Raw genomic sequence first — 21,553 nt, forward strand, 5'->3', positions numbered from 1 at the left:
CCCCGAGAAGACAGCCATGACTGAGTTTCTTTGGGCCCACGCAGGATGCCCACCTCTGTTGCTGACAGGTAGCAACGCGTTTGACTCGGCAGAGGAAACTCGCTCAACGGAATCCGAGTCGATGACCGGGTCGACTCCACCGTCGTCTCCTTCCAAACTGGCACGGCCGACACCAACGACGCGCAAGTACAAGACGAAGAAACAGAAGAAGGAGAAGATCCGAACCTATACTCGACGCAAGGTTGGTTGTACAGGTGCCCGCGCAACCGTAGACGGTCGACTAATTTGCAGTATTATCTGTACAGACGGAGATTGAGGAGCTAACGAGCGAGATGAAGCAGCTCAACAAACAAATAGACTCCTATGGGGAGCAGGCGGAGGTCGTTAGACAACGAGCGACGTTGAGGCAGTGCCAGTTCGCCAATAAAATGCTGCATCGCGCACTCCAGGAGCAGCGTATATCATTTGCGACGACATTCGCCATGATTTCGCAGTTCAGCGTACGTCCGCTACTATATTGTTTGTCCTGAACCAACAATGGCGCGTTGTAAACCTGTCCTCTATCTGTCTACTGTAGCGTGAAAAGATGGCGAGCCCCTTCGAGATACCTGTTCGACTCAACAAAGACCCATTCGAACGGCAGGCTGCGCTGCTGGCGATGAGACTCGATCGGCTGAAGGTTGGTCATCAGTTCATACAGCAGCAGCAGCAGTGCTTTGGTACCGACGAATACTGCGAACGGAAGAGGTTCAAGGCCGCCAACGGGGACCTGATCTCGACCAAGTTCGAAGTTGTGCCGTTTCCTGAAGTGCGGAGCATTGAGACCGTCGCGAATACCCTCCAAACCTTCGCGTACAACCTCGAGATCAGCATCTCCGATGCAGTGGGCGATATCACGGTGCGCGAGAACGACGACGCTGTTCCGGAAGGGATTGTAGCCCAGCACCGCCTTGTTACGAGAATCTCCAACATCGCGGAGTTTGAAGCAAACAACGTTACGTTTGACGAGTATTACCCAGCAGGCCCCGATCAGAGTAGCTCATGTGAGCACGCGTTGATGCTGTGCGACATCGTGGATGAAGACGAACTGTTTCCGTATCGACCACTGACCCGCATACGGCACGACGTATCCATGATCATGATGTTAGCTTGGCACCCCGGCGAGAACGGCGAGCTGGTTGTCGTGATGACCCGCTGGCTGTGCGCGCGAATCCACAAGTCCGACATGGCCATGCCGCCGAGTGTAATTGAACGAATCCGCGACAGCGTCGACAAGGTTTCTGAGGCCATGCTGGCAACGGTGAGGCAGGTTGCCCTCGTCTCTGTATAAGCGAATGCACAAGTTGGTTTGGCGCTGTACGTGGGTCTATTGTTATTTGGAAAGCACGGACCAGAAGGCATCCTGTGAGAGCTGCACGTTCGAGACAGTCCTCATTCGACGCTTGCCCTGCTTCTGTTTGGCCAGCAGCTTCTTCTTACGAGTACTGTCGCCACCGCCGACAGTCTTACCAGACTTGATCAGCACGTCCTTGCGGTAGGGAGCAATCCGCTCTTTGGCGAAGACCTTGCCACCCAGCGCCGCCTGAATGGAGATTTCGTATTGCTGCCGGTCGATCACACGCTTCAGCTTCTGACACAGAGCGCGACCGTCAGGCGTAGCTCGGCTTCGGTGGCACACGAAGGAGAGCGCATCCAAAACGTTCCCGTTGATCAGCAAGTCCACCTTCACGATGTCGGACTTTTGCGGCTCAATCTCGCGATAATTGAGCGTTGCTGCAAGGAACAAATAGCACAAATTGGCAACGTTAGATCCATGCAAGGCCAAACGTCGTTGGTACTGAAGCAGCAGCTTACCGTAGCCCGAAGAGATGGTCTTCAGCTCGTTGTAAAAGTTGGTAACGACCTCTTGCCACGGCACATCAATGGTGACGATCACGCGCTCGTCTTCGAGATACACGAGGTTCGTCTGAACACCACGCTTCTCCTTGGCAAGCGCCAGCACAGGCCCCAAGTACGATGCCGGGGTGATAATCGACGCCTCCACCATGGGCTCCAGAATCTCATAGTACTTGGTCGACTCGGGGAATGCACCGGGGGTCTCCACTGCAAATTGCTCCCCCTTCGGATCGATCACAGTGTACGGCACCATCGGTGCTGTCACCATAACCTGCATAGCTTGCTCGTCTGAAAGGCGTTGGTGGAACACTTCCATGTGCAGCAGACCCAGGAATCCGCAGCGGAAGCCCATGCCAAGTGCGCCACTGGTTTCCTGTTGGGCCGTCACACTAGCGTCGTTCAACGTGAGCTTTTCGATGGCTACACGCAACTCGTCGAAGCTGCAGTCGTCCGTAGGGTACATGCTCGCGAACACCATGCTACGAGCCTCCTGGAAACCTGGCAGCGCCTTCAAGTCTGCGGACGCGGCTCCTTCGCGGAAGAACGTGTCGCCCACCTTGGCCTCGGTAGTGGTCTTCATGCCTGCGATGATGTAGCCCACCTGTCCAGCATACAGTCCCTTGGTTTTAAACCGCCCAGGCAGCAACAACCCCGTCTCCTGGACATCGTGCTTGGTCTTCTGATGCGCGCTGTAAATCTTGTCACCTGGGAAAATCGCGCCGTCCACCACCTTCACTAGACACACTGTGCCACGATAGTCGTCGTAGTACGAGTCGACCAGCAAGCACCTGAGCGGCGCCTTGGGGTCACACTCCACGGGAGGCGGCAGCCGCTTCACCACTGCAGGTAGGACATCTGCAATGCCCTCTCCACTCTTGGCCGACGTCAGCAGCACCTCGTCCGGGTCCACATCCAGCAGCGACGATAGACTCAAGATGCTGTCGTCCACCTCGGCGTGTGCCACGTCGATCTTGGTGAGCACCGGCACCACAAGGAGGTCCCTCTCTTTGGCAGCATAGTAGGTCGCCAGCGTCTGAGCCTGGATCCCCTGCGAGCAGTCCACCAGCAGTAAAACGCCCTCACAGGCAGACAGCGAGCGGTTCACCTCGTAGCTAAAGTCCACGTGGCCTGGAGTGTCCACCAAGTTGAGCATGAAGGTCTCTCCAGTCGTGGGGTCCTGGTGCACCATCGACGCCGTCTGGGCCTTGACGGTGATGCCTCGCTCCCTCTCCACCTTCAAATTGTCCAGGAACTGGGCGCTCTCGCGCTCCTTGCGCGAGATATTGCCGCTCGTCTCCAGCAGCCTGTCCGCGAGGGTCTACATCCCAAAATAGAGAATAATCCTGAGGTTTTAATCCGCCACTCCACTTACAAAGAGCTTGACACAATACTAAATTCGACACTTTAGCGTGACCACGCACCGATTTGCCATGGTCGATGTGCGCCACGATGCTAAAGTTGCGGATGCGCTCGGGCTCGAACTCGTCGAGGCGCTCAGCCATGTAGGTGCCCACAGTGGCCGGCGACAGCTTCAGCTCATTCTTGGCATCTTTAGACACTGTAGCGAGGCTACGCGCTCGTAACGGAGACGCCGACAGCGCGCGCACCAGAACACGACGACGCAGCATCTCCAAGTGTGTGTGGCTGCGCTGTCCTATCTGTGGCAACATACCTTCATGCAACGTAAAGTTTTTCCTTTAGCGCAACATAATCTCGCTTGTTTTACAGATGGGCAATTCCGACGTTCCGGGCGTCAATTGAAGAATGGAGCGCCGGGATGACCTCAATGCGGAGCTCGGGGAGCTTTTCCGTGAGTTCGACAGTGCACACGACGCTTTCCTGAGCGACGAGGTGCTTGAGTTGCCGGATCTCGAGCTGTTGCTGCCTTCTAGCGGCTTAAGCGACGACTTACTTGCGTCGCTGCTTCTGAACGAAAGTAGCGCCGCCGCAATGGAATGCGACGAGGAGGAGGAAGTTCTGACGGTGTCGGTCGATGATCCGTTCAAGTCGACGGAAATGGAGCTCGCAGCAAGAGAACTCAAGTTTTTAGAGGCGCAGAGAGACTTTTTACAGTTCAAAGCGGAGACCGGTCTGAAGGGCGGAGAAACGGAGGTGGGGCATGAACACGAGAAGAAGAAGGTTGACGAGCAAAAGAGCTTACTGGAAGAGGCTAAAACCCAGCGGAGCTTGCTGGTGAACGTCCTGAAGCGACACCAACGCAGCGTTGGGGACTTGCACCGACTGATGACGCAGGCCTCCCCGCTGATACACTACGTGCGTTGTGCTGGCTTGTTGTTGCTGAGTAGGACGGTGCATTGACGTGTGGTTTGCATTGCTGTCTTGATGCAGCGGACGACGCTGATGACTCCGATGGAGTCGTACATTCGACTAGGACGAGACCCGGCGGAGCGCCGCCGCAAACTGCTGGAGATGCGAGACGAGAAGCTCGACACCGTTCGGCGGTTCATGGCAGACCAGTCTCGCGGCATCGACCCTACGAGAGAGTTCTTCTACGTGGACACGTTCGAGCGCTTTGGCAAGTTCTACACGGTGGACTTTAGCGTGTCGCTGGTGAGCGGCATGACGGTCGCGGAGGTGGCCGAGGTGATTCAAGACCAATTCGTCGTCCCGCGTGATGGCGTCTCGCGCCTGCTGGGCTGCGTCACTAACCGCACCTACTTCGACGGCATGGTGGACACCTTCTTGCATGCGCGCACCGTGGAGCGCGTGGATCTGCCCGAGCGTTCGTGTGGCGAGCGCAGTTTCCTGGTGCAGGAGTCCAACGCCGTCTTCTACTTGAAGCGGTTCACCGCGTCCGAAGTGGAGCAGTCCGAAGGCGGGCAATCAGGCGAGCAGGGCGACATGACCGTCATGATGAGCGATTTCGTGGACGTGGACGAGTTGCACCCGTACCGCTCCCACAGCCGAGTGCGCAAGGACATTTCCGTGGGTATTACGCTCCGGCGACACGTCGGACTCGACGGCGCAGAAGGCGTCATCATGAAGCGCTTCTCCTTCGTCAAGCACCACCTCGGACACCGAACCACCAGGACCGAAGTGGTGAATACCATTTCGACGCGGGTGCTACTTTGGGGGCAAGCGGTGCGTCTCTGCATCGCGGAGCGCCGCCGGCAGAAGCGAGACGCCCCCAAGCGCATCTGGAACACCCACACGTTCCCGCGGACGACGGACGTGACGCCACCACCGCGACCACAAGCGTGTGTCGGTGGTGATCAGTAACTTAAGCTCGTCGCCGCGGAAGGGTGCAACCTGTCGGTCTGTAGCAGGTTGTGCGTTCTGTTTCGATGATTCATTTCATGTCATTCAATACGATGCGTTCATGCTACTCTTGCTCCCTCTGGCGGTTGCCGTTGCAGCAAAGTCGACAAACAGCACGTCCGCACCCGAGCGAGCACTTCAAGGCCGTGGCGTGGGAGCCGTGTACACGCGCACATGCGAGTGTGAAGAGAGCAAAGGGAAGAAGCAAAGGGAAGAGAATCTCTTCGAGATAGAGATACGGAAGTTGGGCATGCAGGTCAAACGCGTGCCCGCTATCCCGAGATAGGATGTATGTCGGGTGAAGTGCGTTGGTCTTCGGCGCTCCGTTCCGACGCGTCTGCATTGCAACTTGCTCGAATCGCAACGGTGTCCGAGCTTGGATTCGAAGACGGCACGCGTAGCAGATCCCAATGCTGTTTCTTCTCGAGCAAGCCGGAGCGACTTGGCCGAGGTGCAAAGTCAACAGTAAACCGCCTCCGGTGGTGCTCGGCAGCATAACGATGGGTGGTGCTGCTGCTGCGAGCGGCGCGCTTGACGTTGCTCAGCGGGTGTTTTCCGCGCGCGTTCGAGCTCGGAGCAGCGAAATCGATTCGGAAACGACACGCGCTGCCGATCTCGCTGTCTTTCGCGACAGCTCCGAGTCGGAGCTGCTCGGTGGTGGCCCTGCGCGTGGATCCCTGGAGGCCCCAGTGGAGCCGGAGGCCGACCATGTTTCCCTTGCGAGGTGAAGCCGATTGCGGGAAGGCCGACCATCGAGGCGAAAGCATTGTCGCGTTTCCTCGAGGCCATACGTTGCGGCCGAGGATACATGACTCATCGAACCGCTCAAGTGGCGCCGCCTCGGCGGGACTTCAGCGGTTGCCTGGCAAGTGACACTGCGACTTGTGCCACTGTTTGACTGGACGTGTTTCTGTTTGCTGAGGTCCGCTTCAAATCGAGTGTATCCTTGCACCGTGAGTAGCAAGGCGCAGACCACCGCTTCATGGCTTCCCATCAGGGAACAGCGTTGGTGACCAACTTGGTGGCAGGTACAGTAGGGATCCACCCCATCGAGTCGCGCCATCACGGCGTGGAAGGAGATTCCACAGCAGTGACACCCGTGGACCCAAGGCTATCAGCAGCGTTCAACGAAGCGGACTTCCATCACGGCGGGCATGCGCTAGCTAACGCTACGTTGGTGCCGCCGCCATCTTAGTGCCGTTGCTCCGTTTCGGTGGAAGATCCGCCATTTTGACACGAATTCAGTTCCTGCAGCTTTGCAACATCGGACTGAAGGTCTCCACTGGAAGGCGGGGCTATCGTTGCCGCCACGGGTGCCGATAAGTCGGGCGAGATCCGGAAGCTTCAAGATGAGCAGCGAGTGCGGCTTGCCGTCTCACTGCTGGAAAAGCAGACGCTTTGTTGGAACGAAGTGAAGCCGATCCGTTGATATTGGGATTATAGCGCCGGCGGCGGCGCCATCCTGATCAGTTTCCTTTCGCGACTGCCTCTCGGTTGGATTCTTGCTTGGACATCGTCCAATTCGGTGCGGATACATGTACTGTACGGATATGTATCCACTTGGCCAACGTGCAGAGATTCCCGCCGTCGGCCCAAGAAACGCACTGGAGCCCGTCGCGTCACACGTCGGGCAACCCGCAGACAAAGCAAGCTCCCGAGACCGGATCTCCGTCTTGCCGCTCGTGTCGCAGGCAGCTACCACGGCGAGACTGGCGGGTAGCCATCCGAGGCGCCGCGCCGCCGGAGCCGCCACATCCCGCGGGAATGGGGCGCTTGGCTGGCTGGCAGGCAGCGCAGCGCAGTGCAGTGCAGCGCGTGATCCTGTCCTGGCCTCTCCGTGCACCGGTGCACCCATCCATCCATACTGAAATTGGTTCTGACTGCCTGGCATGCAGCGGCCGTCGGCACCAACAATGCGCTTCCAGCAAAGACCTCTCGCCCGATCGCGGCGCGTGGATATCGTCGTCGGGGCGAGCCGTTACAGTCACAGGCGTTGAGGCGTCCACTGTCGTGACATCTGTGGGCCGGACAAGTGCAACTTACCTGTCATCGAAGATATTGGCCATCTTCGTACGCCCTCACAAACACAGCACAGTATCGGATGTAGACTTGCATAAATAAATATCCCCGTTGAACTCGATTGCGCATTTTTCGCGTCTACCGTCGGCAGGGGGCTGTAAAGAGCTCGAGGACGGCAAGCACGCACGCTGCAACGTGGCTAGCAGCCTCTGTCGAGCGAGCCTTATGGCCGTCGGTGGATCTTGCCTCATCTTATCTTCGGCCATGCGAAGTTGTGTCATCACGGCTTTCATATGGCTCTGATTGATGAGCTCGCCACGAAAGACGCGATCGTGAACAAAGCTCGTCAAATGGTGGCGTCCAGCTGCCGTCGACGCGAATCGCAACTTGTTGAGCTCCGTCTTCGATCGCCATGAGGCGGCGATGCATTTACCTTCGTGTAGGGGCGTAGCGAAGCTGACTGCCTGGCCGGTTGTAATACAGCAGTGGCATTCTCAACTCAAGACTGCAAGTCAAGTCTCGACGCTCCCGCTTCGCTCCCACCGAGCCTGTCCACGACCGACACCTGCTGGCATACGGCAATTGCAATGCCAGGAGGAGCGCGCGCGAGCGACGGGGCTCACAGGATCCCCCGTCTGCAGCGCTGCCTGCCTGTCAGTCACGGCCATCAGCCAGCGCCGGCCGATTCCTTGGCCATTTCAGAATTCGACGCCTCGAGCTCAAAGGGTCCGAGGAGTGAACAGCACAACCCCCTCTCTATCCAAACCATGGTCGCCATCTCCACGTCGACGCAGTCGGTCCAGGCCGCGCTGGGCCTGAGCAATTCGCCCACCTCGGGTGCCAACAAGTGCAGGTACAAGACCGGCAAGTGCACCAACGTGCGCTCCAGCAAGCGCAACGGCCAGCCGCACCAGCTCTGCCTGTACCACCGCGACAAGGCCAACAAGATCCAGCGCAAGTTCGACCGCCAGAAACGGCAGGTGGCGCGCACCAAGAAGGCCCACAGCGGCAGCCTGAGCCCGTCGTCCATCTCGATGCTCGACATGGCAGCGCTCGCCGGTCTGTCCCCCATGACGGAGCCGGCTGTGTCCCCCGCGGGCTCCTGCTACTCGACGTCCTCATCCATGTCCTTCTCGTCGCTCGCATCGGACGACGTGCCCATGTACACGCCCGACGCACTCGACTGCGGCCTGAGCGAGAGCGTGTGGACCGCTGCCGCCGCATACTTCCCGGACGACATGCCGCTGCCCACGAGCTGCCACCAGAGCTATTTATCCTCGGACGAGATCGACTTCCTGTGCTCTGCCATCCTCGAGTGAGTTCGCGGTAGGACTGCTTCCCTCAGAGTTTATGAGGGGGAGGCATCCGCTCGGACGAACCCGGTGGCAAGTGCTGCTGTCGGCTTCAGCGAGCGTAGCACATGGAATTAGAGCAATGTGGCAGTAGAGTACGTAGAACGTTGTGTATAAAGGTCAAACATGGAATGGATATCTATCACACTTGTGAATTCAATTTGTCTAAGTGATGGAAATCAAAATGGCAACGGATGCAATTCCCAATTTGGAAAGAGGAGAGCATTGCGACTTGCGATGGCCCGCCGTGTGAGTACGGAATCGTCGCGGAGGTTTCAACGCAATTGGAGGCGCGTTATTGCTGGCGCAAGGGCTCACCTGGAAGGCATCGCTTGGTCTTGTACGCTCTCCCTAGAGCTTGGGGGTCCAGGAGTGACGAGTGACGCCAATGAGCCACGGTGTCTGCCGTCTTTATCCTCCGACGATTCACCACACGCTGCACGAGGAACAGACCGCAAGGACATTCACACGCCAGAAACGGAAAAGGGCTTCCGGTAGAGCGCCCCGGTAGAGATGCACCGGGCCACGCCGTCTCCGGTGCCGCCACCCCCGGGAACCACGAGTGAAGCGATGGGCGAGGCCTCTGCGGCGGCGGCGATACTGAGTGCCAACCAGTTCAAGTTGCTGTACCTCATCAGCGTGTACGCCGTGGCGTCAAACTCTGCCCGGCAAAACGAACGATGGATTCGACACGTGCCGCTGCTGGTTCTCATGTTCGAAGGCATCCTGTGTGACGCCTTCGATTTTGACTACGCTCCGGCATCCATGCGGCTGTCCTTCAAGGGCAAGACGCTGAGACGCTGGATCAACTTTTCTCGGGAAGGCAAAGCAGCAATCGACGATCTCTGGGCGCTGCGGCTTATCAACGGCCTCAAACTCGTTAGCGACGACTTCCAACCGATCACAGCGTACCAGGTGTCGGTAAAAGGCCAATTGGCCCTGCGATTTCTGCCGCGGTACTTCCAGGACACAGTAGACGCCTTCATCTACCCGCCAGCGCCGCTCGAGCGGCGGCTACTCGTCGTACGATACGATGGGCTCCACTTCGTGTTGCGGTCAGGGGGCTACAGCAAACCCAGCAGTATTACGGAGAGTGACGATGTGTCGTACGTATCGAGTCCATTCTTACCACGCTGCCTTCGATCACGGAGTGGCGGGTACTACAAGATTCAGGAGCGGAGCAATGCGGACCGGGCCCAGGAATGTGCAATGGGGGCTAGTAGCATCACCAAGAAGACGTCGGAGGCAGTCACACTCGGAGATGTCTACGCGCTCATCGGGGAATGGGTACCCTTCGGTACGAACCAAATTGTAGCTCTCAATGAGCGCATGGGGGTGCTTGACCGATGCCAGGGAGGCATCTTGACGAGCTGCGTGGATAGCAACCCCACCGACGCTCAGTTTCGAGTGCCTGTTGGCCAGACGCAAGTACGCGTCCTCGACTACGACTTCGTGCGCTTCACAAATTTCGAGGCTGAAAGCCATTTCCCAGAGACACCAGGGATCGTACAGGTTGAGAACTTCGGGATGCACCTCAATAGTGACGGCTCGCTCATTTACGGCATCAAAGTGGAGGCTATCATGGACCGCTTGGGCGACGATGTTGCCATTGACCACCTATCTCGACTGTTAGTGGATGTACATCAGGACTCGTCCATGCTGGTTAACGACCTGCTCTCGCGCTACCAATTGAGTCTACTAGAAATGCTCTACCTGGGAGACTCCTTCCAGCGCAACAAGTACAACTGCATCCTGAGCAAGCAGATTCACCCCAAACTCCCAGCTCAAGTCTACGTAAGCGACCCCCGGTACGCTAATGAGCTCGCTCAAGTGCTGGGAGACATCCAAGGAAGCCACGACTTGACCCCGGACGATGTTCTCGTCGTCGGAAAAGCAGGATGCCTATTTTCTGGGCCAAATGTCTTCCGGTACGAGCACGTCTTCACAGCTTACGTTGGATTGGTATGCCGAGACATCTTCATCAAGAACTTTTTCGCCCGCACGTTTGTACTGGACGCGACGCTGAAAGAAATCCGCCAGCTTATTCACGAGGTACATCGCGAGCCAGCGACTGTGCTCCTGGTGCGCGAAAAGCTGTCGGCAGTCTCCAAAGACACCATCCTGTTAGCCGAGACGCTCGAGTATCTCTTAGACTCTCTTGAAAATGTCGATCTTGACCGCACTAGCAACTTCGGGGATCGAGACGATTGGGATGGAAGCGGAGACGACTCAATTGATGGAGTTCGAAGGAGAACGTTCCTCGGGTCGCCAGAATCGGATGTGGATGCCCGGTTGTTTCAGGTGCTAGCACTGCCCCAGCTGAAGGCGCAGACGATCATGCGGTGCCACGACTCGATCAAGTTGATGGAAAACACAATGCTGCAGCTTGAGCAGCTCCAGATGATCGCAGAGTCCACTGCTACAAATCAACTTGAGACGGCTTGCACGCGCGTCAACCTCAACACCCGCGCACTAATGACGGCGGTGGCACAACAATCACGTATGTCGGTGACACTCCACGCGATGCAGTACTTTGTGGGCGGCATTTTCATGTTTGACGTGATTGACCGGTTAACAGGGGGCACGTGGAATGGCCATCTACCTGACTGGGCCATGAAGTCGCTCATAAATCCGGTGCTGCACCACCCATTCCTCTGGTGGGCAATCAACTTGTTGCTTTTTGCACTCTTCGCCGCCGGACTAGCAGCCTTCTCCGATTGGCTTGCTCGGTGTTCACTGGGTTGGTGCGAGGGGTCTTTCGAAGTCAATCGGAGGATCTCTCTCGCCAAACTCGACGCTTACTTATCGTCACGAAGCGTCCGAAGCAGTGCAGCCCTCCGAAAAGTGTCCACAAGAGGATCAGGAGGAGCAACCAAGGCGAGTCGTTTCCGACTGCTGAAGTGGCAGGAGACGGACACTGCGCTGTGGGGTGGCGTGCTCCCTGAGATCGAGTTGTCTTTCGACGACAAGCACGAGTTTCTGCTGTTTGTGTCCCTGCGCTTCGACGGGAAGCGCTCGCCTCGGATATTAGAAGACGATTGCTACCACAAGTTTCTCGAGATATTCACACGCGCAGAAATTTTTCTAGAAGACCCGCTGCCTTGAACCAGAGTTTCAACAGAGTCAATGTTGCGCTAATGAGTGAGACTGCCATGTGGAGCCAGTAGAACGGCCATCGCAGGTGCGCGATCGACGTTTGCTACTATAGCAACAGCAAAGCGGAATCGTCTAGTGATGTCGATCACCCCAAACTCGTTTGTCAGTCGTGGGAAGAAAAAGAAAAGTGGGGTACAGTCAGAGGCTGCCAACTATTTAAGTTATGCTACTCGAACTTGGTCAAGAGGTGTGTAGCTACAGCAAAATACAATACCACAAACGTGGACATCGGTCGTCTAGCCTTGAGTGCATTTTGTTCTAGCACGGAGAATCACGAGGAGCTCGAAGATGACGATCTCAACCGCAGTGCGCAAGTTGCGGCCTCTGGAACAAGTAACCACGGTTTTACTAAGCAACGACACGGTAAGAGCAGCAAATAGAAAACTAGACAGCGCTTCGTGCCCAGCGACTAACGTTTGCCAGCAGTCGATGTTTTCTTTTGCACTTCGTACACCCCCACTTCACTTATGTCTTGGATATAAAAAAAATAGTGCTATTAGAACTACGATATGTTTTGATGTTGATACCCACACGATTTGGGAGACATCCATTCGAGCGTCAAGTTGCGTTAGTGAGAATGAAGCGCGACCAACTGCAGTTGGCTCACCTCTCCATGCTTCCAGCACAAACATTACCTGTCTGTCGCCGAGTTCTGGGAGCGAAGGAGGTTCAAGGTGACGTGGTGTCAATGCATTGTGAAAGCATCCACTGCCAGAAACGAGCAGCGTGAAAGCAATCGTCGACGCTCTTCAAACGTTCGTGTATAACATTGAGATCACCATATCCGAGGCGGTAGGTGACACATCATAGCGCGCGAAAACGGCGACGCGAAGTCGGCCAGTCCAGTCGCCTTATCAAGGTGCTACCTGGTGGGTGCAGCTCGAAGCGAATAACATCGCGTTTGCTGCGTATCACCCAATGGGACTGGATCTGGGTCTGTTGGTTTGTAACACCGTGGATGAAGACGCGCTGTTCCCGTATAGACCGGCGGATTGTTTGCAGAAGGACACGACGATGACCACTATGTTGGGGATGAGGAAGCTTGCCGTGCTGTACAGCGGACCTCCTCAAGTGCACGACGCGAGTGCATTCAATCAAAATCTAGCGCTTCCCCGTGTGAAACACGGCATTATATTAGAGACTCATCAACTGAGGCTTCATGAAGCAGGTGGATCCGCTCGTGATATTTGCCCTTGTCGATCACCAGGACCCCGTCGTTGCGGACACTGAAGATGCGAAAAGGTCCGTCGTATAGCTGCTGGAATGATTCCCCTCTAAGAACTGGATCTAACATCCAGAGAATACGGCGGCTTGTGCGTTTGCTGGCAGCAGTTAGGCAAAGCTTGAGTACTGCGCGCTACTTGCTGCGACGTCAGGACAACCCGAGCATTTCCTTACTCTGGAATCGATCTGCATGTAGGCTGTAGCTCCTGATTGCCTGTCAGCGCCGCGTTTCCGCTGTAAGGTCGTAGGCAAACCGTCCGTAAAGCTCAGCGACCGACAAGATTGCAGCGGCAAGAACGAACAAGTACATGTATCCATCAGTTTTAGCGTGCCAACTAGCGAAAACGCACTGATCGCGTCATCACGAAGTTGATGGCGGCAGCCCATCCCCCTTCTACGCTCATAGCCGGTTTTCTTGGTGGCGTGTCGCGACTGCGAGCTCACTCACTCAACGAATACTGCGCAGCCCTCAAACCATGAGCCACAGACAGCACTCCAAGTACGACATGGCGAGTCTGCTGGGCTCCGATAGCAGTCCGCTCGACCAGCAACCAGGCGACCAGCAACTACCAGGACTCGCCTTCGTGCTCCAGCAGCGAAGCAGCCAAGCAGCAGCGCAGAATTCGCAACCTTCAGGTTTGCAGAGTCCGCTCAATGGACTCACAGTCAGGGTGCCCATTGATCCGCCAGCGCAGTGTCATAAGGCCACGAAACGCCGAGCGTCCGAGTGCGAGGACGAAGACGAGAAGGATACAGCAGTGACGACGCCGACGTCCAAGAGGTGTCGGGGCAAGTGGCGCAAGCCCACGTACCTCGTCCGCAAGGTGAGCCACAGAACTTCAGAGGGGGGGGATTAGCTAGCGACTCTGACAATGTATGCTTGTTGTACTGTGGTAGGAGGAAAAGTGCGAGCTGCTGGAGCACATCAAGGAGCTGGAGAGCCAGGTGTCATTCCTACAGAACCGCACGAACATCGTGGCGTGGCAGGAGAAAGACCGTCGGCAGATTGAGACGGAGATCAACAATAATGCGCTACGCAACTCGGTGAGGCAGCACCAGCTGCGTGTGCTTTCGGCGCAGTCGGCCTTGTCCGAGCTCACGCATTCCGTGAACAACCGCTGCCCGATCGAGGCGTACATCCACCTGGGCCGCGACTGGGCAAAGCGCACCGAGACGCTCACAAGTCTTCGCGCCCAGCAGTGCAGGGACGCGAGCGAGCTCGTGGAGAAGCGCACGCAGTTCATGACGGAGGCTCGTGAGTACACGGAGAACGCCCAATTCGTGGACGAGGCGGGCGACTTCTGCTCCATCCGCTTCGACATCACCCCGCTGGAGGGGCTGACGACTGTCAAGGACGCGTTCGAGTTCATCCAGTTCCACATCAAGAACATGGACACCAAGCCCATGAACTCCAAGTACACTTGCACGAGTGAGCACGGGGCCGACAAGAACATTATGCACCGTCGACTGATCATCTCGGAGGTCGAGGAGGTGGCGACAGAGACCAACTTTGTCATGTTTTCAGAGCAGCGGGAACCCTTCGACCAAGGCTTGATGGTGATGAATTTCGTGGACAAGGACGACCTGTACCCGTACAGGCCCCAGAACTGCGTGCGTCTGGATATCAGCGGCGTCATGTCGCTCAAGTCGTACCGCAAGCGCGTCGCCACGCCCAAGGGCGAGGAGAAAGAGGAGCCCGCGGTGGTGCTCACGCGCTGGATGCTGCAGAAGCTCCGCCGCACCGAGCTGCCGGTACCGACGCACGTGCTGCAGACGATGCGAGACCGGATCAACGACCCGGGCAACGCCATCCTCCGCGCCGTGAAGGACGCTCGCTCGCCCTTGCAGCTTGAGCCAAAGGACATCAAGGTGCTGAGCGTCTAGTTGATGGAAGATACGTTGCAGGTTGCAGTTGCAGTTCACACCGGCCAACTACTCCATTAACTAATATGTAGCCATGTATATAGTCACACAGTATCAACAGATATCATGGCAGCGTTAATTAACAATATCGTCTAGATATATTGGACTCGTTTTTGAATATTATTAATACCAGAGAGTGATTTGCCTTCTTCAATCAGTGTGACCGTAATCAAATTTAACATGATGCTCCAAAGCCCCTTCCATCTCTAATACCCTTTCTAAATAAGCACATTACTTCTATCATATTCTGATACAAACACTGTTTCTTCCATCCTGTACGAAACCTCACCTAAGAAACGATACTAAATGATGATGCCACTTCCGCTTGGCGATGCAGCCAGTGGTGTGCATTACCATGTCAGTGCGCATCGATACAGCACGCGGTAACTGCGCTCGACTTTTCGAATCGCTCGGCGACGAACAGGTCTCCGGAGCGCTCTCAATGGACTCGGCGTCGCCACCGCTGCCACCCGCTCGTTCGCTGCTGCAGCGCAGGTCTCCGGACCGGCCTCTGCCGCGTTTGCATCCGCTGCCGGCGAAGTCTCCGACTGGGGACAAGACGCTGCTGGTGTTCTTGCGCCCCGACAGAACCGAGTGTGTGCGACGGGCAGTGGCAGAGCAGGAGAAGCATCAAGGCGGCAAGCGACGTACGCGCGACTACGATGCACAGAGGACGAGCTCCGATGACAGTGAGACCCCTCGCTGTCGGAAGCGCAGCAACTCGACCGGGTGCAAGGGCAGGAAGCCCACGTACCTCATTCGGAAGGTAATAGAGGCACTTTACTCTCGGAAATATGAAGAGAGAGAGAGTGACAATGAGTTTGTGCTGCTACAGGAGGAGAAGGGCGAGCTCACAGTCGAGATCGAGAGGCTCAAGGCCCAGCTGGAGTATCTCAAGCACACGGCGTCCATTGAGCCTGAGTGCTACGCCAGAGCTCTTGTGAGGCGGACGGACAACAAGTTCTTCGAGCAGGAGATGCACAACCACCTACTCCGTGAAGCCGTCCGCAACCAGCACTTCCAACTCTTTTCGGCGCAGTCGGCGCTCTCGGAGCTCACGGTGAGAAGATCCAATGCCAATCTGAAGCTAGGACGACGTTGATGGACTCATTTTTTCTTGTGTTTTCCCACTCTGGCAGTACTCGATACAGCAGAACCAATGTCCGATCAACACATTTATTCATCTAGGATGTGATATTCAACAACGCCGCTCCGTACTGGAAAACATGAAGGCGGCGAAACTACGTGACGCCAAGCAGCTTATGGACAAGCGGATGCAGTTTTTGCGGGAGCATGCGGAGCAGCGCCGAGAAACGGCTCAATTCCCTATAGACTCGGGTGCTCTGTGTTCAGTGGTCTTTGACGTGACTCCGCTAGATGGAGACGTAGAGGCGGATGACATCGCTCGCGCGTTCAACTCAGCATCAGAGTACATCAAGCGTATGGGCACGATGATGCCACCGTACGCAGGTGGTGATACAGGAGTGGTGCACGGCCGCTTGCAGGTGGACACGTCGCCAGAAATGCCCACCGAGTCAAGTTTTGTGGTCTTGGAGCTTCAGATGCCGAAGGTTGCGCCGACACAATCAGAATCAAGTGAGAACAGCACCGAGAGGCATATGGACCCTCTTGGAGTAGTCGTGCTTGACTCGGTGGATGAGGATGAGCTTCACCCATACACGCCCAGCCAATTTTTGCGTGAGGACGTGAATGCAGTGATTACAATTTCAAAAGGTTCTCGCCGTGTTCATGGTGGCAACGACAGAGAGAAACGGGTGCCGTGCCTCGTGCTCACGCGCTGGGTGTTGCTCACACTGCGTCCGAATCCCAAGAGTATCGATCCGGCAGCCGCAATGGACTTCCTCCTTCAGACTTGCATCAATATGGGCAACGAAATGCTACAAGCAATCCATGATGGGGAACCTTCATCAAGTACTACCGATTCTCGAGATGACGGGCAACCGCCGAGTTACGCGTACTCTTCGGCTTCTCCTGGCAGTAGTCCTGGTGCACTGAATGTCTCCATCTGATCCAAAGCGAAGCAGGAATCCGAGTTCTATGAATGTGTATTATTGTTGGCTCATCAAGCTCATCCAAAAACACAGCAATCCGTGGTTAATATCTCTTAGTTAGAGACTGGAGGGTTCCGAACGCAGGCGCTGGAGGCAGCATCGCGGCTGCTGCCGGTGGCATTGCTGTTGGAGGTAAATCTCCAGAAGGTAAGGTTGGTTCTCGAGGGGCCAAAGCGTAGTGCACCTGGTTCAGCATCGCTTCACCGACCTGTTCAATACCATTCCGGAGGCGTTGTGAAGCCTCGAACGGCAGCTGAATCGACGATTTGCGGATGCGCAGAAGAGACCAGCGCGTCAAAATCACCACCCGCTCAAGCTCCACTGGGCCTGTGTCGCCCAGAGGTCTCACTTTTGGTCTCGTACATGTAGAAACGAGCATCAGCACCGTGACATCCTGACGGATCCGGCGGCCAGGCAAATACGGATAGAGTTCATCTTCATTTATGAAGTCACAGGCAAGCACGCCCAACTCGTCTCCGTGACCTGCTGCTCCTAAATCCTCCCACTCCAGAGGTAATTCCACTCCAAGAGCCGCCGGGCCATTTCGTTCATGATACTCTGAAAACATCGCGTTGTTCGTCTCCATCTCTGCCAGGTTTGCCACATTGGTCACCAATCGTTGCTGCGAGATGGACGGGTCCCAGTGGTCATCATTTTCCCGAATCGTAATATCTCCCAAGAGCTCCGATAAACTGATCTCCAAATTGTACGAAAAGTTGAGCAACACATCAAAAACGGTGCGTGCCGAGCGAACTCTTGCAAAAGGCGTGACATCGAAGCCCATGTAGCAGAAATCTCCTTGTGCATTCTCGAACTTTTGGTTGTCTGAAAAGGCGGTGGACGGGTCCATGAATCTCCGTCGTGCAACTAAAAATTGCAGCGCGTCGTGCAACTTCCTCTTCTTCATGGACAGCAACGTGGCGTGACGTTGCACGGGATTTTTGCCTAGTTGGATGAACGTCTCGAACGGACTGTGCTCCTGCACACGCATGTATTGCGCGATCATCGACTGCGTATTGGCAAATGCCAGTCGCTGAGAGTGGATCACTTGACGGATATCTCGGTTCTGTTCTTCTTGCAGCCGCATCCTCTCTCTGTCCTCCAACGCGTCGTTTTTTCTCTTGTATTTTACCATTTCCGACTGCAACTTTTCGTACTCTTTCGAGAGCACGGCGAGCTCCTCTTTGCGCATGTAGTACGTGCGTTTCCGCGGTTTCTTGGGCTTCGGCTCCTCTATGCTTTTGGCCTTCTGCTTCTTGGTTTTAGCAGCGACTTTCGGCGTTCCGTCCGCGGTTTTGTCAGTGGGCGACGCCACCTCATCCTTCCAGAGCGGAGGCGCCACCGACTGCATGAGCGACAGCAGCGCGTGGGCGGACGCCGGAGAACTAGGCGCGGAGGCCTCGCGGTCGGGAGTCTGCAGCATGTCGCGCGGGCTGCTAGACGAATATAAAGTGAAAGGAAAGGCTGCCCGGACTGTGAGTCCGTTTTAAGGGTAAATTTGACAGTAGTACGACTAAATTATTGGTAAGTTTTAAAATGGACTGTAAAGATTACTCAAAATTGAGCTGGGCGTAATCTTGGAGGAATGGCGCCGCCGGCGAAGACTTGTCACCTCCTTGGGCCATGGACCGAGTGGCGAATGGTTGTGAACATGGACTGAACCACTCGTTCCATCCCGTCGCGGATGTGGGAAGCGATGTCGTCGTCCAGCGGGAACGGAGGCTTGCGCAGACGCAGACACGTCCACCTCAATGCCACTACCATGTCGTCTTGTGCCTCTGAGGCAGCGCTGGACCCACACGCGCTACTTGGCTGGTGACGCGGGTACCTTGCCACCAACACGTGAAACGTCATGTCCTGGCGCACTCTCGTCTCGACGTGGTACGGGTACGACGCGTCCTCGTCGACGTAGTTGCACACTGCTATACCCACTTCGTGCCCGACGGCTCGGTCCATATGAGGCCCCGAGCCGTCCCCCCAGTACTGCGTGAACGTCACGTTGTTTGTATCAACCTGCACACCGCGATGCACTGTTGTCACGAGTCGATGCTGCGCCACAGAGCTGTCCCAGTCCTCCCCGTCATTTTCGCGGATGGTGAGGTCGCCGACGAGGTCCGAGATGCTGATCTCCAGGTTGTACGAGAACTTGAGCACGCCGTCGAACGCCTGTCGTACGCTTTGAGCTTTCGGCAGCGGCTTGATGTCGAAGCGCGCCAGACACACGTCTCCGTTGTCCGACTGGAAGCGTTGAAGGTCCGTGAACTCCTTGTCCATGGCCATGAATCGCGCTCGCTCGGATAGAAAGTAGACTGCCTCGTGCAGACGCTGCTGCTTCATGGACAAGAGGGTGTTGTATCGCTCTCGCGGATCCGTGCTCAGTCGAATAACCGGTTCATAGCGACTATGATCCCCCGCTCTCTGCAGACAGCACCACAACACACAACACTCCGTCAGTGCCATCCATTCCACATGAAAAACACTAAAATCTGTACCAAAAACTCCGAAATGATGGACTGCGTGTTGGCGAAAACGATGCGCTGGCCTCGGATCGAGTCGCGCAGGTCCTGGTTCTGCTTCAATTGCGCCGCGACTTCCTCTCTCTCGTCCTGGGAATCTCCGCGTCGCGTCAGATGCTGCAGCTGGATGTTGAGCCCCTGCAGCTTTTTCTCCAGCATGTCCTTCTCTTCCTACCAGCAGCACATGAGCCACCATGTCTCAATCAATAGACAGCGATAGATTGTTACCTTGCGTCGATAATACGTTCGCGACAGCAGCGCCGGATTCAGTTCTTTGTGTCGCTTGGATTTGGCGGCCTTCGGGAGGTTCGCGAGCTGCAGCGGCGGCGGCGTCCACGCCGAGTTGCTGCTGCTGGGCAGAGGCGGTTGGCGGCCCGGCGTCGGCGTGGAGGCGTGCATGACGAGGGACTCTACGGAGCTCCTGGTATGTGGTCGTAAACAAGTTTGTGGGATTTGTCCAACTGGATCACCTCATTCGAATCATTAATTGCAATGAATTTCCTAATTGCTGCAGAACTGTGGCTGTTTACAGAAGTACAATTAATACTATACGCTGCTGCACTTCAGCGGACTGGCCTTGGCGCTACTTGGCCGTCGACCGAGTGGTTGATCGCCGCGAACATGTCTTGGCCGACCTGCTCCATGCCATCTCGGATGTGAGACGCAGTGGCATTGTCCAGCGGAAACGAGGGCTTCCGAAGGCGCAGACAGGTCCATCTCGTCGCCACTACCACGTCTTCTTCACCCTCGTCTCGTCCTCCCGAGCCACTGGCAGAGCTGCTAGGAGAGCCGAGCCTGGAGGCCGTGTCGACTCCAAACGCACCCGAGAGGTGGCGTGGGTATTTTGTAACGACGACGAAGAACGTGATATCTTGCCGCACCCGCGTGCTCTCACGATACGGGTAGAGTGCGTCTTCGTCGACGTAGTTGCACACTGCTATACCCACTTCACTACCGACGGCTCGGTCCATACGAGGCCCCGAGCCGTCTCCCCAGTACTGCGTGAACGTCACGTTGTTTGTATCAACCTGCACACCGCGATGTACTGTTGTCACGAGTCGATGCTGCGCCACAGAGCTGTCCCAGTCCTCCCCGTCATTTTCGCGGATGGTGAGGTCGCCGACGAGGTCCGAGATGCTGATCTCCAGGTTGTACGAGAACTTGAGCACGCCTTCGAAAGCTTGCACCACATCTCGCGCACTAGGCAGCGGCTTAATATCAAAGCGCACCAGGCAGACGTCCCCGTTCGCAGACTGGAAGCGCTGCAGGTCCGTGTACTCGGTGTCCATAGCCATCTGCCGCGAGCGCTCCGACAAAAAGTAGACGGCCTCCTCCAGTCGCTGCTGCTTCATGGACAAGAGGGAGTTGTATCGCTCTCGCGGATCCGTGCCCAGTCGAATGACCGGCTCATAGCGACTGTGGTCATAAGCTCTCTGCAAGGTACACCAACCATTCCGTCAGATCCAAGCTCATAGCACGCGTGGGTGAAGGACTCGCACCAGGAACTCGGAGGTGAAGGACTCGGTGTTGGCAAAAACGATGCGTTGGCCCTGGATGGCGTCTCGCAGCTCCTTATTCCGCCTCATCTTGACTGCGAGCGCGTCGCGTCGGATCTCCCCCACTCCGCGTCTCGCCAAATGTTGCAACTGCAGCTTCAGTCCCTGCACTTCCCTCTCCAGCACCTCCTTCTCCTCCTAACAATGGAATGCGTCAGTCATGTACCCAAGAGCAATGTGTCAGCAGTCCATTTGCTAACCTTGCGTCGATAGTACGTCCGTGTGTGCAGCGACTTGGGGTCCTCTTTTCGTGGCTTCTTCGAGGGTCTCTTGGTCTTCGCAGCACTGGGAAGTCGCAGCCGCGGGGTCGAAATGCTGCTACAGGGCGAAGAGCGACCTGCCATCTCGGGACTTGGCTGTGGGGGTCCTACTGGTGCATTATTTGAGGAGGTCTCAATCACGAACTTCAAGTCTGGTTGAAGTAACTACGAGGTAAACTTTAAGTGGTTGTTAAGTAGGTGAAACAGGTCCACTTCAACCTGCACCAGTTACACCTGATTGTTGGCCGTCGTTCGAATCCGTGTGTTGCTCGGACGATGTTCCAGTTGGCCATGATGACA

The 21,553-nt window shown here is 56.2% G+C and overlaps 10 protein-coding genes across 10 annotated transcripts; 6 read left to right on the forward strand and 4 right to left on the reverse strand.

The window, feature by feature from the left end:
- Positions 1 to 16: 16 nt before the first annotated feature.
- KRP23_13926 (uncharacterized protein) lies at positions 17 to 1,330 on the forward strand (the record flags this gene model as incomplete). Its single annotated transcript, XM_067884696.1, has 3 exons — positions 17 to 241; positions 306 to 500; positions 578 to 1,330. The coding sequence occupies 3 exons, from the start codon at positions 17 to 19 to the stop codon at positions 1,328 to 1,330; spliced, it is 1,173 nt and encodes a 390-aa protein (XP_067738082.1).
- A 42-nt stretch (positions 1,331 to 1,372) lies between these two features.
- On the reverse strand, positions 1,373 to 3,524 carry KRP23_13927 (Translation factor GUF1-like protein, mitochondrial; the record flags this gene model as incomplete). The annotated part of the gene is made up of 3 exons (XM_067884697.1): positions 1,373 to 1,773; positions 1,855 to 3,214; positions 3,318 to 3,524. The coding sequence occupies 3 exons, from the start codon at positions 3,522 to 3,524 to the stop codon at positions 1,373 to 1,375; spliced, it is 1,968 nt and encodes a 655-aa protein (XP_067738083.1).
- A 136-nt stretch (positions 3,525 to 3,660) lies between these two features.
- KRP23_13928 (uncharacterized protein) lies at positions 3,661 to 5,136 on the forward strand (the record flags this gene model as incomplete). Its single annotated transcript, XM_067884698.1, has 2 exons — positions 3,661 to 4,170; positions 4,246 to 5,136. The coding sequence occupies 2 exons, from the start codon at positions 3,661 to 3,663 to the stop codon at positions 5,134 to 5,136; spliced, it is 1,401 nt and encodes a 466-aa protein (XP_067738084.1).
- Positions 5,137 to 7,961: 2,825 nt separating this feature from the next.
- Positions 7,962 to 8,513, forward strand: KRP23_13929 (uncharacterized protein; the record flags this gene model as incomplete). The annotated part of the gene is made up of 1 exon (XM_067884701.1): positions 7,962 to 8,513. The coding sequence occupies one exon, from the start codon at positions 7,962 to 7,964 to the stop codon at positions 8,511 to 8,513; it is 552 nt and encodes a 183-aa protein (XP_067738085.1).
- A 546-nt stretch (positions 8,514 to 9,059) lies between these two features.
- KRP23_13930 (uncharacterized protein) lies at positions 9,060 to 11,651 on the forward strand (the record flags this gene model as incomplete). Its single annotated transcript, XM_067884702.1, has 1 exon — positions 9,060 to 11,651. One exon carries the CDS (start codon positions 9,060 to 9,062, stop codon positions 11,649 to 11,651), a length of 2,592 nt encoding a protein of 863 aa, XP_067738086.1.
- Positions 11,652 to 13,402: 1,751 nt separating this feature from the next.
- KRP23_13931 (uncharacterized protein) lies at positions 13,403 to 14,810 on the forward strand (the record flags this gene model as incomplete). Its single annotated transcript, XM_067884703.1, has 2 exons — positions 13,403 to 13,750; positions 13,824 to 14,810. The coding sequence occupies 2 exons, from the start codon at positions 13,403 to 13,405 to the stop codon at positions 14,808 to 14,810; spliced, it is 1,335 nt and encodes a 444-aa protein (XP_067738087.1).
- A 394-nt stretch (positions 14,811 to 15,204) lies between these two features.
- Positions 15,205 to 16,879, forward strand: KRP23_13932 (uncharacterized protein; the record flags this gene model as incomplete). The annotated part of the gene is made up of 3 exons (XM_067884704.1): positions 15,205 to 15,615; positions 15,685 to 15,909; positions 15,989 to 16,879. The coding sequence occupies 3 exons, from the start codon at positions 15,205 to 15,207 to the stop codon at positions 16,877 to 16,879; spliced, it is 1,527 nt and encodes a 508-aa protein (XP_067738088.1).
- An 85-nt stretch (positions 16,880 to 16,964) lies between these two features.
- KRP23_13933 (uncharacterized protein) lies at positions 16,965 to 18,344 on the reverse strand (the record flags this gene model as incomplete). The annotated part of the gene is made up of 1 exon (XM_067884705.1): positions 16,965 to 18,344. The coding sequence occupies one exon, from the start codon at positions 18,342 to 18,344 to the stop codon at positions 16,965 to 16,967; it is 1,380 nt and encodes a 459-aa protein (XP_067738089.1).
- Positions 18,345 to 18,529: 185 nt separating this feature from the next.
- KRP23_13934 (uncharacterized protein) lies at positions 18,530 to 19,836 on the reverse strand (the record flags this gene model as incomplete). Its single annotated transcript, XM_067884706.1, has 3 exons — positions 18,530 to 19,339; positions 19,414 to 19,608; positions 19,666 to 19,836. 3 exons carry the CDS (start codon positions 19,834 to 19,836, stop codon positions 18,530 to 18,532), a joined length of 1,176 nt encoding a protein of 391 aa, XP_067738090.1.
- Positions 19,837 to 20,000: 164 nt separating this feature from the next.
- KRP23_13935 (uncharacterized protein) lies at positions 20,001 to 21,337 on the reverse strand (the record flags this gene model as incomplete). Its single annotated transcript, XM_067884707.1, has 3 exons — positions 20,001 to 20,870; positions 20,937 to 21,131; positions 21,194 to 21,337. 3 exons carry the CDS (start codon positions 21,335 to 21,337, stop codon positions 20,001 to 20,003), a joined length of 1,209 nt encoding a protein of 402 aa, XP_067738091.1.
- Positions 21,338 to 21,553: the final 216 nt, after the last annotated feature.

Source organism: Phytophthora ramorum (assembly GCF_020800215.1).
Source record: "Phytophthora ramorum isolate Pr-102 chromosome Unknown Phyram_PR-102_s0019, whole genome shotgun sequence".
Lineage (NCBI taxonomy): Eukaryota > Oomycota > Peronosporomycetes > Peronosporales > Peronosporaceae > Phytophthora > Phytophthora ramorum.